This window comes from Mus musculus, chromosome 9, assembly GCF_000001635.26.
Source record: "Mus musculus strain C57BL/6J chromosome 9, GRCm38.p6 C57BL/6J".
NCBI lineage: Eukaryota > Metazoa > Chordata > Mammalia > Rodentia > Muridae > Mus > Mus musculus.
The window spans coordinates 110,129,262-110,143,166 of NC_000075.6; the positions used below are offsets into that span (position 1 = coordinate 110,129,262).

The following is a 13,905-nucleotide window of genomic DNA, read 5'->3' on the forward strand; positions in this document are numbered from 1 at the left end:
TGTAGACCAGGCTGGCCTCGAGCTCAGAAATCCACCTGCCTCTGCCTCCCAAGTGCTGGAATTAAAGGGGTGTGCCACCACCGCCCAACATTCATATGCATTTTTATGTCTCTATTGTACTATCAACAAAGAACAGCGTGTACTTGAAAAAGGATGTTTACTTCAGATATAATTTCTGGGTTATTCAGTTATAATTTCTGGCTCAGCAGTTAAGAACACTTGTTCTTCCAAAGGACATGGGTCTGATTCCCAGCACCCACATGGAAGCTCACAACCATCTCTATGTAACCCCATTTCTAGCTGATGCCCTCTGTTAACTTTCATGGGCACTAAGCACCCATGTGGTACACAGGCGCTTATGGGAGAACAAAAGATTTATGCACATACAAAAACAAAGTAGACTCTACCATCTGACACTAGTTATTTAACGTCTCTATGATTGTTGTTCCATTTTGTCCATGATTCATTTTTCTTATCTGCAGTAAGTGTGCTTAGTGCAAATCATGGTACAGAAGTCCACAGTGCTTCACAAACACCAGCTATAGTAGTTCTAGTTACGTTCTGAAGCCGCACAATCCCCTTCTTTGAGACCAATTTTTTCTTCCTTTTTTTATTTAGAAGATATATATTTTTATTTGTATGAACACACTATAGCTGTCTTCAGACACACACCAGAAGAGGGCATTGGGTCCCATTACAGATGGTTGTGAGTCATCATGTGGTTGCTAGGAATTGAACTCAGGACCTCTGGAAAAGCAGTCAGTGCTCTTAACCGCTGAGCCATCTCTCTAGCCATTTATTTTATTATTATTATTTTTTTTTTTTTTTGGTTTTTTTCGAGACAGAGTTTCTCTGTATAGCTCTGGCTGTCCTGGAACTCACTTTGTAGACCAGGCTGGCCTGGAATTCAGAAATCTGCCGGCCTCTGCCTCCTGCCATTTTTCTTTTTAAAAGAACTTAAAAAATATTTATTATTAAATGTAAATACACTGTAGCTGTCTGTCTTCAGACACATCAGAAGAGGGCGTCAGATCTCATTAAGGGTGGTTGTGAGCCTCCTTGTGGCTGCTGGGATTTGAAACCAGGACCTTCAGAAGAGCAGTCAGTGCTCTTAACCATTAAGCCATCTCTCCAGGTCCTTAAAAGTTTTTTGTTTTTTTTTTTTTCGAGACAGGGTTTCTCTATATAGCCCTGGCTGTCCTGGAACTCACTCTGTAGACCAGGCTGGCCTCGAACTCAGAAATTGGCCTGCCTCTGCCTCTGGAGTGCTGGGGATTAAAGGCATGTGCCACCACGCCCGGCTTTAAAAGAACTTTTAAATTACATTTATGCATTTACTTTATGTTGCTTATGTCTGTGGGTGTGAATGTGCCATGACAAGCATGTCATTCCAGGCTGCCTGTAGAAGTCAGAGGACAAGTTAGTTGGTTGGTTCTCTCCTTCCATTGTTCCAGTTCCAGAATTGAATTTAGGTCGTCACTATTGGCATTACCCGCTGAGCCATTTCACTGCCCTGCTCCATTTTGTTGTTGAGACAGGGTCTCTGTATGTAGTCTTGGAACTCACTATGGTAACAAGCTGGCCTAAAAGTCAGCGACCTCCTGAGTGCTAGGATTACTACCACCCAGAATTAGGTATGGGTGATGTATGTGTGCCACAGTACACAGTCAGGGTGTAACTTCGTGAAGAATTTCACCTTCTACTTTTATGAGAATTCTGGGGTTCCAACTCAGGTTGCCAAGCTTTTTAAGAACTGAGCCAAATACATAACCTGAGACAACTAGTCTCTTTTGTTTGTTCAGGCAGGGAGGGTTTCCTGTAGCCCTGGTTGTCCTGGCTTTCAAGCTCTATGTACATCAGGCAGGCCTGGAACTCAGAAAACCTCCTGCTTCTACCTTATGGGATTAAAGGCGTGCACACTACATCTTCTAGGCTATCTCCATTTTTTTTTAAGGTCTATAAACTCATCACACCTCCTCACTTGGAGCTTCGTGAACATATCATGTTCACGTTTCCAATACAGCCAATACATTGTTTACAATGTAAACTTTCAGCCTTCATATAGCCTTCAAATGTAGATAAAGCGTCCAGTTCCCAACGCGGATGATAAAAACACCAGGTTGAAGAGAGAGCTACAAAAAAAACCGTTGGGTAATTGTGATCACTTGTTCACTCAGGGACTGGTTTTCTGGAATACTTTTAAAGTGATGAATTTGAGAGAGTGCGAATCACAAAGGAAGATAATGTCCAGGTCGCAGAAGTAGCTGGAGCTAGGCCGACTAAGCAGAAACCATCTGATGTGGTTCGAGAAACATTAATGAAGCCCCAAGAAAGACTAGGTCTTTAATGCAGGTCCCCAAACCGACGCGGCCTCCGGGACTAGCAGGAATTGCTTACTAGCGCTCGGGGGCGGGTACGCGGGGGGGTGGGGTGGGGTGGGGCTCGGCTCGCACTGCACACCCTAGACCGCTTTTTCTAGTAGAGATACAGAACCTCCTTGAGATTGTTGACCGCCTAACGAATAGACAAACGGGGCCCGGAAGAGTCATTCGTAGTGTCTACCAACAGCAGAGGCTGAGGCTCAGTTCCGAGAGACCAGAGGAAAAGGCGGGCAGCCTCAGTCCGTAGGGGACTACCGGCGTGCTGCGCATGCGTACGCCCGCTCTCAGTGCCTGTTCGTTGCAGCTTTAGGGTCCAGAAGGGGCGTGGCCGCGCCTCGGCGCCGGAAGAGGGTTGGCTGGGCGGGGCTAGGAGGAGGAGGAGGAGGTGGCATCTGCGCGCGCGCGCGCGGGTGCGAACGGGAAACGCCGCGAGGGCCAGGCTAGGCCGGGCGGTAGACACGACGGACGGTGACTATGGCCGCGACAGCGGGTGGCGGTCCGGGAGCAGCAGCAGGCGCCGTGGGTGCAGGGGGTGCGGCGGCGGCCTCCGGGCTGGCCGTGTACCGGAGGAAGGACGGGGGCCCGGCCAGCAAGTTTTGGGAGAGCCCGGACACGGTGTCCCAGCTAGATTCGGTGCGAGTCTGGCTGGGCAAGCACTACAAGAAGGTGGGTTCGCGCGCGCCCGTGGGGACCGAGGAGCCACGCGACGGGGGCTGATGGTGGCTGCCCGCTTCGCATGTCTGGGGCCGCCCCTCCCCCCCCCCCTCCGCGCGCCACGAGGGACAACAAAGGCCGGCTCGGCGCTTGCCACGCCCCCGCGGGCGACTAGGCACGCGGCGACCTGGCCCCAGCTGCTGGCTCTCTGGGGCCCACGTACTCGCGTGGGAAGCCCCATCTCACTCTCTCTTATGTGCAGGAGAGGTGGAACTGGACAGAGTCGCAGAGCGTGTGTTTCTGTTCTTTTGTTAGCTGCCTTAGGTGTGTGAACAAAGAGCCCATCCTAATAAAAGTATCTTGAAGTTTTGTTTAGAGACCAGTTGTTGAGCGTCTAGGTAACTAAGGGCTTGCTACCCTATGTGGATTAGTAGGGGACCTTGGATGACTGGCCTTGTGGATTCATGTAGGTTTAAACCTTGTATTGTACAATTGATATAGAACTATTAAAAGTGTTGGTTTTCCACTTCATTGTACTTTAGGTGGTGTGTAAGGATGTGAGTACAAGCGAGAGTTAGGTTTTTTTGTTTGTTTGTTTTGTTTTTCGTAGCCCTGGCTGTCCTGGAACTCACTTTGTAGACCAGGCTGGCCTCGAACTCAGAAATCCTCCTGCCTCTGCCTCCCAAGTGCTGGGATTAAAGGCATGCGCCACCACACCTGGCGAGAGCTTAGTTTTTATCATATATATATTTTTTGCAATGTTAATTTTTTTGGGAAAAGTGTGTTTCCCGTACTTTAGAATGCAAATTCTGCTGAGTCAGTTGTTTTACAAAAGTCGTGAATTAACCCTTTGTTGACACTTTAAAAAGAATTACAACTATTTACTTTGGAGGGGTACACACAACTCCTGTTTTCATGTCCACTTAAGCAAATCAATTCTCCTCGAACACCATACTGGTCCAGGAATTGAACTTAGATACTTTTTTTTTTTTCAGAGACAGGGTTTCTCTGTATAGCCCTGGCTGTCCTGGAACTCACTTTGTAGACCAGGCTGGCCTCGAACTCAGAAATCAGCCTGCCTCTGCCTCCCAAGTGCTGGGATCAAAGGCATGGGCCACCCGGCTTGAATTTAGATCTTGATGCTTGTGACAAGTGCTTTTACCCATGTGTTTCCACCTCACTGGCCCCAATAATACCTCTAGTAAAATTTCACCTTTATATAAATGTTGAAAAATGAATCCCTTAGTTGATATGATGAAACATCCAAAACACTTCCTCTACTCTTAAATTAAGTAGTAGTGGTTACCCCATTGCGGACCCAGAGTGGGTGTTGAGATTTACAAGCCTGAAAATGCATCTCCATGTCCTGGCTCATAGTTGACATTTAACTGTCTCACCTTGCATAATAGTTGTTTAGTGTTTGTTGAATGAATGAAAAGTTAAACTAGGACCTGGGGATTTAAATCAGTTTGTAGAGTGTTTGTTTAGCATGGGTTAGGTCTAGAGTTTGAACCCCAGCACCCAGCAGAGAGCCACCAAAACCAGGCATTGGTGGCTCTCTGCTGCAGTCTTTTGAGAGGTGTGAAGTTCAAGGCCATCCTTTGTATGGATGGAAGGTTAAGACAAGCCTCAAGTACCAATATCAGACTCTGTCTTAAAAAACTAAAAAGGGACAGACTAGTCTGAACCATTTCATTCAGTGTCTGCAGCTTAGTGAAGCCTATTTGTGTTTGACAGGGAGCTTGGGTTGCTTTGGTAATACACTGGTGTTTTCAGAAGTGGTCATGTCTCTAAAGCTTTGAAGTCAGAAATACAGTTGACTTATTTCTGCTTGGTGTACCTTACACTTTGTCCTCTTCCTCCTCTCCCTGCTCTCCCGTTTCTGACACCATCTCACTATTTAGTCCAGACTAGCCTCAGACTTAGAAAGAGCTGCCTCCTGTCTTCGCCTAGGATTGTAGGCATGGGCCACACACTGGTTCATTAATTATTTCTATTGCATTTTACAGTGTATTTAGGACATACAAATGTAAAGGTTTCTTTGTGTGCGGAACATGCATGTCAGTGTCCACAGAGGCCAGCAGAGGGCGTCTCATTCCTTGGACCCGGATGTAAACTGTATTATCCGGGTGCTGGGACCTGAACTCTGGTCTTTGGGAAGAACAGTAAGCAGTCTTTTATCCTCTGAGCCATCTTCAGCACTAGAACAGAAATTTAAATATCAGCAATTAATATGAAACAAGTGAGACATGAAAGGTCTCTTTTCTTTCTGCCTGGGCTATAAGACTTCACTTCCAAAAACAAAACAAAAAACCAAAACTCACTGCTCCGAAGCCCCAGAGCTCCTTTTGTGGGCCGCAGATCCTGCTTTCAAGTCTAGAGTTCTGGGATTATGAGGATGAGCCACAGTGGTGGACTCAAAAAAAAAAAAAAGTTTTGGTTTTAGTTTCTCTGTGTGGTTGTTTTGCCTGCGTGCATGTCTCTGTACCAGAGTTTGTCTGGTGTATGTCTAATCTAGAAGAGAGCTTTGGATCATCTGGACCATGGTTTTGAGCTGCCATGGAGTGCTGGGAATCGAATGTAGGTGCTCTGGAAGAGCAGCCATGGACTCAAGTGCTGAGCCTTCCCTCCAGCTCTATCAAAGGTTTTGCAGTTAATTCATTAGTTACACTTCCCCTGTCACAAAACTACTTCCTGTCTTTACCATTGGTTTTCCTTTTTTTAAATGATTTGTTTATTTTTACTTTATGTGTATTGTTTTTAATTTGCATGTATGTCTCTGTGAGGGTGTTGAATCTTCTTGCACTGTGGATATAGATGTGAGCCGCCATGTTGGTGCTGGTCCTTTGGCAGAGCATCTTAACCACTGAGCCATCTCTCCAGCCTGGTTTTCTTTGTGTGTGGGTGTGTGTTTATGGGTGCTTTTCCTGCGAGTATGTCTGTGTACTCCATACATGACTGGTATCCTCAGGCCTGAAGAGGTCGTGGGATCTCCAACTGGAGTTAACAGACATTTCTGAACTGTCATTTGGGTGCTGGTAAGAGCATATAGTCTTGATTGCTGAGCCATCTCATTAGCATTTATGCTCTGCCTCTAAGTATGTACATGATGGGTTTTTATGATTCTTTATAGTGGAGAATGAACTTTGTACACCTAAAATGTGGTGCTATGGTACTGTTACTTAGTAAGTACTAGGAACTAACATAACATAGCTTTCTCTCCAGCATTAGCTGTACCAGGTTTTAAATCCATGTCTTTCTTTATCTTGCAGTATGTTCATGCAGATGCTCCTACCAATAAAACACTAGCTGGACTGGTGGTGCAGCTTCTACAGTTCCAAGAAGATGCCTTTGGGAAGCATGTCACCAACCCAGCTTTCACCAAACTACCTGTAAGTGCATGAACTTGTTAGTAGGCATCTCCAGTTTCTGTACTTTTAGGTGTTGCTTTTAGTTGATTTCCCTTACTATTGCCAGGCAATATAGGGAGAAGGGGGAACAACTTGTACAGAGGAGGTGTTTGTTTGTTTGAGACAGGGTTTCTCTGTATAGCCCTGACTGTCCTGGAACTCTCTGTAGACCAAGCTGGCCTGGAACTCAGAAATCCACCTGCCTCTGCCTCCCGAGTGCTGGGATTAAAGGCATGCACCACCACGCCGCCTTGTTTTTGAGACATCCGCCTTGTTTTTGAGACATCGTCTCACAGAGCCCAGGGCTGGCCTGGAGCTATCTGTATTAGAGGCTAGCCGTGAACTGTTCCTTGAACCTTTACTTCCTGAGCTGGGATTACTGGAGTGTGCTGTCATCTTCAGCTTAGTGGTGGAATTCTTTTGGGCTGTGCCATTTAATCTCTTGTATATTCTGCAACAATCATGGAGAAGTAATATTCTGCTATGGTTGCTCTCTGCTGTGTTGTCTATACTGATACTTGTCTGTTAGAGTACTCTGTGTGTGTGTGTGTGTGTGTGTGTGTGTGAATTAAAAATTTTAAATTTATTTACTTATGTGTGCTTGTATGTGTATGGACACATGCCTGACACAGCAGGCTTGTAAAGGTCAGGCCAGCTCCCAGGAGTCGATTTTCCCCCCATGTGGGTCACAGGGAGCAAACTCAAGTTGTCAGGCTTGGTAATAAGCGCCTTGACTTGCTAGCTTCCTTCTCTACCACATGAAGTATGTTTATTAATTTACACAGAGGAAAGCATTGACCAGGATGAGTGTCCTCGGCAGTCAGATAACTGGAATACTCTATTGCAGAGCCACAGCAAAGAATGCTTACACAGAATTGGAGACCTTTTGTTCTTTCTGGTTTTTAAGCCTCGGGCCTTGTGCATACTAGGCAAGTTCTGTAACAGTCTGATTTGACTGGTTCACATTAAAGGTCTGTGATAATTTCTATACTTGTAAAATTATATAAAGGGACAGTGAGGTGGCCGAGCAGATGAAAGCACTTGCTACCCTGCTCTGATAGCCCAGAGTTCCATCTTTGGAACCTGCACAGGGGAAGGAAAGAACACAGTCTCTTAAATCACCCTTTATGTTAGCACTAGTGCTATAGCGCTTGTGTGCCCTCCCACAAAATAAGTAAATACAGTGTTGTGTTTTGTTTTGTTTTGTTTTTCACACAGGGTTTCTCAATGTTACTAGCCCTAGCTATTCTGGACTCACTTTGTAGACCTCCAACTCACAGAGTTCCGCTTGCCTCTGACTCCCAAGTGCTGGAATTAAAGTCATACACCACTGTTTCCAGCTAATAAATACAAATTTTGTCAATTAAAAATCCTTTTTCTTTCTTTCTTTTTCTTTTTTGGTTTTTCGAGACAGGGTTTCTCTGTGTAGCCCTGGCTTTTTTTGTTTGTTTGATTGTTTGTTTGCTTGTTTGGTTTGACTTTTTTTTGAGTTTCTCTATGTAGCCTTGGTTGTCCTTTAATGTAATCTGTCAACCAGGCTAGCCATGAGCTCAAAGATTCTGCCTCTGTCTCTCTATGTCTTAAGTATTGAAATTAAAATTGTATGTCACCATGACTGGAGAGATGGTTTGGTGATTAAGAGCACTGGCTGGTCTTCTAGTGGTCTTGGGTTCAATTCCCAGCAACCACATGGTGGCTCACAGCTATCTGTAATGGGATCCAGTGCCCTCTCCTGGTGTTTGGAGACAGTGGCATTATACTCAAACATGAAATAAATAAATCTATATAAAAAAATTATATGTCACCATGCCCAACTAATAAAAATTCTTAAATGACTATACTTTTAACTTTTATGTACCTGTGTGTGTTTCTTTGTGTGGTATGCACATAGCGTATGTGCATATATGCAGGCAAAATGCCATACACAAAATAAATCTAAGATATATATAGCAACATAATATTCAGTGTAGTCTATCAAATGTCACATGATTTAGAGTAAAATCTGTGCATATGTAAAGTACTTTTTGTTTCAGAGACAGTCTCTAGCTATGGCTGTTATAGAATAAAGCTTTTTATTTGGTTTTGATTTTGTCTGGTATAATGTCTAGTATAAATATACACACCTTTTATCCCAGCACTTGGGAGGCTGAGGCAGTTGGATCTCTGCATTCAGGGCCAGCTTGGTCTATATAGTGAGTTCCAGGACAGCCAGAGCTGCACAGTGAGAAACAAAACAAAAATCAGATGTGTTTTTTTCCTCTCAAAATCAGCGTTTTCTCAAATGAGTTTTCTGGTTTGTGATTCTGTAAAAGGAAATTGCATGAGAAAGACAGTTAACAGTGTCGGTACTTTATTTTTTGTTTTTATTTTTTTGAGACACAGTTTCTGTTTTGTAGCCTGGCTGTTGTAGAGCTCACTCTAAATCAGGCTGGCCACAGCTATCCTTGCCTCTGCCTTGAGTGCTGGGTTTAAAAGTCTGCATCACTGCTAGGTCCTTCCTGCCAACTATTTATTTACTTTTTTTTTTTTAACATTTATTTATTTATTATAAGTACACTGTAGCCGTCTTCAGACACTCCAGAAGAGGGTGTAAGATTTCGTTACAGATGGTTGTGAGCCACCATGTGGTTGCTGGGATTTGAACTCAGGACCTTCAGAAGAGCAGTCAGTGCTCTTAACCACTGAGCCATCTCTCCAGACCCCTATTGATTTAATTTTAAAGATTTATTTGTTATTATACATAAGTATACTGTAGCTGACTTCAGATGTACCAGAAGAGGGTGTCAGATCTTATTATAGGTGGTTGTGAGCCACCGTGTGGTTGCTGGGATTTGAACTCAGGACCTTCGGAAGAGTAGTCAGTGTTTGCCTGCTGAGCCATCTCTCCAGTCCCCTATTTATTTACTTTTAAAAGTCTTAAAATTTTTTAATTATTTTATATACCTGTGTGTCTGAGTGTAGGTCTATGTGCTTGACTCCAGGGTTTATAGAAATGAGAGGAGAGCCTCAGACTCCTAGAACTGGCGTTTTATACTTGATCTTAGCCAAAAGGCCGAGAAGCGATAGAACTGGCGTTTTAGTTGTGAGTCACCATTTGGGTATTGGTAACCTCAAAAGTAGTAAGTGCTGAGCCCTCATTCCAGCTTAGTAAATGTGATTTTATTTTATTTACTTGTATATTTAGTTTTGGTTATTTTAAATAGGATTTGTAACTGCCCAGTTGTAAATTTAATTTTAAAGGTGAGAAAAAAAAAGCCCACCTTTCTTTTAGCTTGTTGTGGTAGCTTATTCCTCTGTCTCCACAGTACCTAGAAGATGGAGGCAAAAAGATTAAAGTTGAAAGTCAGTCTCAGCTGCATTGCTCATTTGACGCCAACATGAGCTGCATGCAAGCCTGTTTCTTAAAAAAGGAAGCTGGGCAGTGGTGGTACATGCCTTTAATTTCAGCACTCAGGAGGCAGAGACAAGCGAGTTTCTGAGTTTTAGTCCAATGTGGCCCACAGAGTGAGTTCCAAGATAGCCGTGGCTACATAGAAAAACCCTGTCTCAAGAAAAGAAAACCACAAATAAGATAAAAGTAAAAAATAGCACTGTGAGCCAGCCCTTGTGGTTGGAGTGGATAATCCAGGTTACCAGGAGGCTGAAGTCAGTCTTCACTGGCCTCGCTGGGCTGCAGAGTGAGCCTGAGATTAGCTAGGGCATCTGGACACCAGACTTAGAGGAGGCCTGGCAGCACGGTTGACTGGAAGGGCTTTTTCTTAGCAGATAGGAGGTTTTCAGTATAACATGAATGATGTTATCAGAACCTTTTCTTATTCTTTTGTGCAATTTGTGGTTTTTAGGCAAAATGTTTCATGGATTTCAAAGCTGGAGGCACCTTGTGTCACATTCTTGGGGCAGCTTACAAGTACAAAAATGAACAGGGCTGGTAAGTTTTTAATTCATTTCTATGTTTTGATGTGATGATGATAGTTATGTGAAATCATATTTTTTATGTAGAGGATTCTGTAAGAATATTCGTGTTAATGGCAAGGTAAGGCCTTTTTTTTTTCTTTTTAATAAGTTTTCACTATTTCAGTTTAAGATTCTTTTTCTCAAGTCAGGTGTGGTGGTGTGAACCTCATCCCAGCACTTGAGGCAGAGCCAGGCAGATCTCTGTGAGAGATCTCTGTAACAACTCCCTCAGACAAAACCCAAAGCAAAACTGGTTTTCTCAGGGAAATAGTCTGTTTTGGTTTTGGGTACTAGAGATTGAATTGAGGGCCTTGTGCATGCTGAGAGTGTGTCCCTAGCTACAAGGAAATTATGTGCACACACACACTTAGGATAGTTTTGTTGTTTATTTTTTGTTGTTGTTTTGAGATGGGGTCTCTAGTAGCCTAAGTTGTCCTAAACCCCACTATGTAGACCAGACTGGCTGAGTGGGAATCCTTTGTAATTTAATGGCATACTTGTGAAGAATTGTACAACTTATTTTCAGAATTGGAGTGCTGAGAGGTTTATATTTCTGGATGTGGCAAAATTTCTTTTTTTTTCTTTAATGAACTATTTCTAATAAAATAGCCTTTGTAACACAAACAAATACCAGTTGTTGGTTTTTTTTTTTTAAGATTTATTTATTTGTATTTATTTATTTATATGTAAGTACACTGTAGCTGTCCTCAGATACTCCAGAAGAGGGCATCAGATTTTGTTACAGATAGTTGTGAGCCACCATGTGGTTGCTGGGATTTGAACTCGAGACCTTTGGAAGAACAGTTGGCGATCTTAACCACTGAGCCATCTCGCCAGCCCCGCAAAATTTCTTAGTAACTTGGATTTCTTCTGAAGGATAGAGTTGACTTTTTTTTTGTTTGTTTGTTTTTTTGAGACAGGGTTTCTCTATATAGCCCTGGCTGTCCTGGAACTCACTTTGTAGACCAGGCTGGCCTCGAACTCAGAAATCCGCCTGCCTCTGCCTCCTGAGTGCTGGGATTAAAGGCGTGCGCCACCACGCCCGGCTTAAGAGTTGACTTCTTTAAAAAAAAAAAAAAATCTTGGGCTGGAGAGATGGCTCAGAGGTTAAGAGCACTGACTGCTCTTCTGGACGTCCTGTGCTCGATTCCTAGCAAACACATGATGGCTCACAGCCATCTGTAGTGGAGAATCCAATACCATATTTTGATGTGTCTGAAGACAGCTATAGTGTACTCCTATAGATTAAAAAGAAAAACAAAGTCTTACTTTAAAAGTTATATTACATTTTTGGGTTGGCTAGATGGCTCAGAGGTTAAGAGCACTCACTGACTGCTCTTCCAGAGGTCCTGAGTTCAATTCCCAGCGAACACACAGTGGCTCACAGCCATCTATAATGGGATCCAATGCCCTCTTCTGATGTGTCTGAAGACAGCTACAGTGTACTCACATACACACAATAAATGTAATGTTCTCTTCTGGCATGCAGGTAAATGTGCAGATAGAGCACACAGACACATAAAATAGACAAATGTTTATATATTTACATATGGCCATGGGCCTGCCGTGGTGCACTTGTGGAGGGCAGAAGACAATCTGGGAGTCAGTTGTCTTCCACCACATGGGTTTCAGGGGTTGAACGCCGTTCTTTAGGCTTGGTGCAAAATCCTAAATCTGCTGAACATTTTCTATGGCTCAAAGTTAATGTCTGACATTGTTAGCTGAAAAATACCAAAGGGAATTCTTTTTACTGTGTATATAATTGTATGTATGTATGAGATAAAATATGATTATTTGATATGTGACTATAATATGATGTTTAAGTGAGGGAAATTCGGTTTTAATTGTGCTGGGGTTGTTGAACATATTTCTTTGGTATGCTATACAAAGGATCTCCTGTTTGCTACGCCCCTAGTCTTATTGTCATTAGCATATCCATAACTTTAAATATTTTTATTTTATTCTTTTCAAGCTAGATGATGAGTTCACAAGTATTTAATTTTTCAATTTTTCTAGGGTCTGGAGATATGGGTCAGTAGGTAAAGGCAGTTTACCTAACTGACAACCTGCATTCAGTCTCCAGAACCCACAGGGTAGGAGAAAACTGAGTCCTGCTACTTGTCCACTAGCCCCCACATGTGTGCTGTGGCCTGAGCTGCCCAACACACAGGGGCACACAAAGGAAATACATGCAAGAACAACAAAAAGTAGAAATCTAAAATAATTTCGTAGTAAATATTTCAACTTCATAAGACAGATTTAATGACATTTTCAGTTTGAATGAAATTATAGACTATTGATTTACTTATTAATTAATTAATTAATACTAATTTATGTGCCTATAATCCTAGCATGTGCGAGGTCAGAGGCCACCCATCCTGAACTGTCCCATGTTGCAGACCACCTCATGCTCTTTTTGTCTTCATTGATGGACTCCTAGGCTCTGCTTCCATCCATTTTAGTTTTTTGTTCTGCAAATTTGGTGCACCTATCATTCATTCTATCTATCTATCTATCTATCTATCTATTTGACTGTTGTGTATATACCGTGACTCAAATAAAAAAAAAAGTGTATCCTGTGTCAAAAAACATGTATGTATATAATATACACACAGATGACATCCTGTGTGCAGTGGCTCCCTCTGTTCATCTGGATATGACTCAGCTTCCCAGGTGTGAGGGTAACTACCCACTGAGCCACTTTCTGCTCCCTCTTATTTACATTTTTGTAGTATTCTCATAAGCATTACACATGTTCCTTAGTTCTTTTTCTGTCTTTCATCCATGTTTTGATTTTGGGTTCTTTGGAGATGGATACAGATGAAGACTGGAGTGCTGGGGTATGTGTGTGTCTATGTGTGTCTGTGTGTGTGTTGGAGGTGGCAGGGGTCACAGTTCTGAGATGGATACAGATGAAGACTGCAGTGCTGGTGTGTGAGGTTGAGGAGTTTGAGACGGACAGTGTCTCACTATGTAGCCCTGGCTGGCCTGAAACTCTCCCAATAAATATACCAGTCAGGATTAAAACTCACATGCCCACTAATGCCTCCAGAACGCTGGAATTATACCCTGTCAGTGATGGCTTTTTGTTGTTGTTTTCAAGACAGGGTTTCTCTGTGTAGCCCTGGCTGTCCTGGAACTCACTCTGTAGACCAGGCTGGCCTCGAACTCAGAAATCCGCCTGCTTCTGCCTCCCGAGTGCTGGGATTAAAAGGATGAACCACCACTGCCTGGCTGTTAGTTTTTGGGGTGTTTGTTTTGTTTTGTTTTTGTTTTATTTTTTGTCAACCTGACACAATCTAGAATTATGTGAAAAGAAGAAACCTTCATTGAGAAAATACCCCTTTTTTATTGGCCTATAGTAATCCTGTAGGGCATTTTTTTTTTTTAAATTGATGTGGAAAGGCCCAGCCCACTTTGGGGGCAGTCCAGAGGTGAAGAGGTGACAAAAAAATAAGAAAGCAAACTAAGGCCATAGGGACCTGAGCAAACCATAGGAAACAAGC

At 43.1% G+C, this 13,905-nt stretch overlaps 1 protein-coding gene across 1 annotated transcript in view; it reads left to right on the forward strand.

Moving 5' to 3' along the window:
- Positions 1 to 2,762: 2,762 nt before the first annotated feature.
- Smarcc1 (SWI/SNF related, matrix associated, actin dependent regulator of chromatin, subfamily c, member 1) overlaps positions 2,763 to 13,905 on the forward strand; it is a 108,155-nt gene continuing 97,012 nt past the window's right edge. Inside the window, exons 1-3 of the mRNA NM_009211.2 lie at positions 2,763 to 3,047; positions 6,308 to 6,427; positions 10,288 to 10,373. Of these exons, the coding sequence (NP_033237.2) occupies positions 2,856 to 3,047; positions 6,308 to 6,427; positions 10,288 to 10,373 (398 nt within the window). The 5' untranslated portion in view covers positions 2,763 to 2,855. The remainder of the gene's footprint in view (positions 3,048 to 6,307; positions 6,428 to 10,287; positions 10,374 to 13,905) is intronic.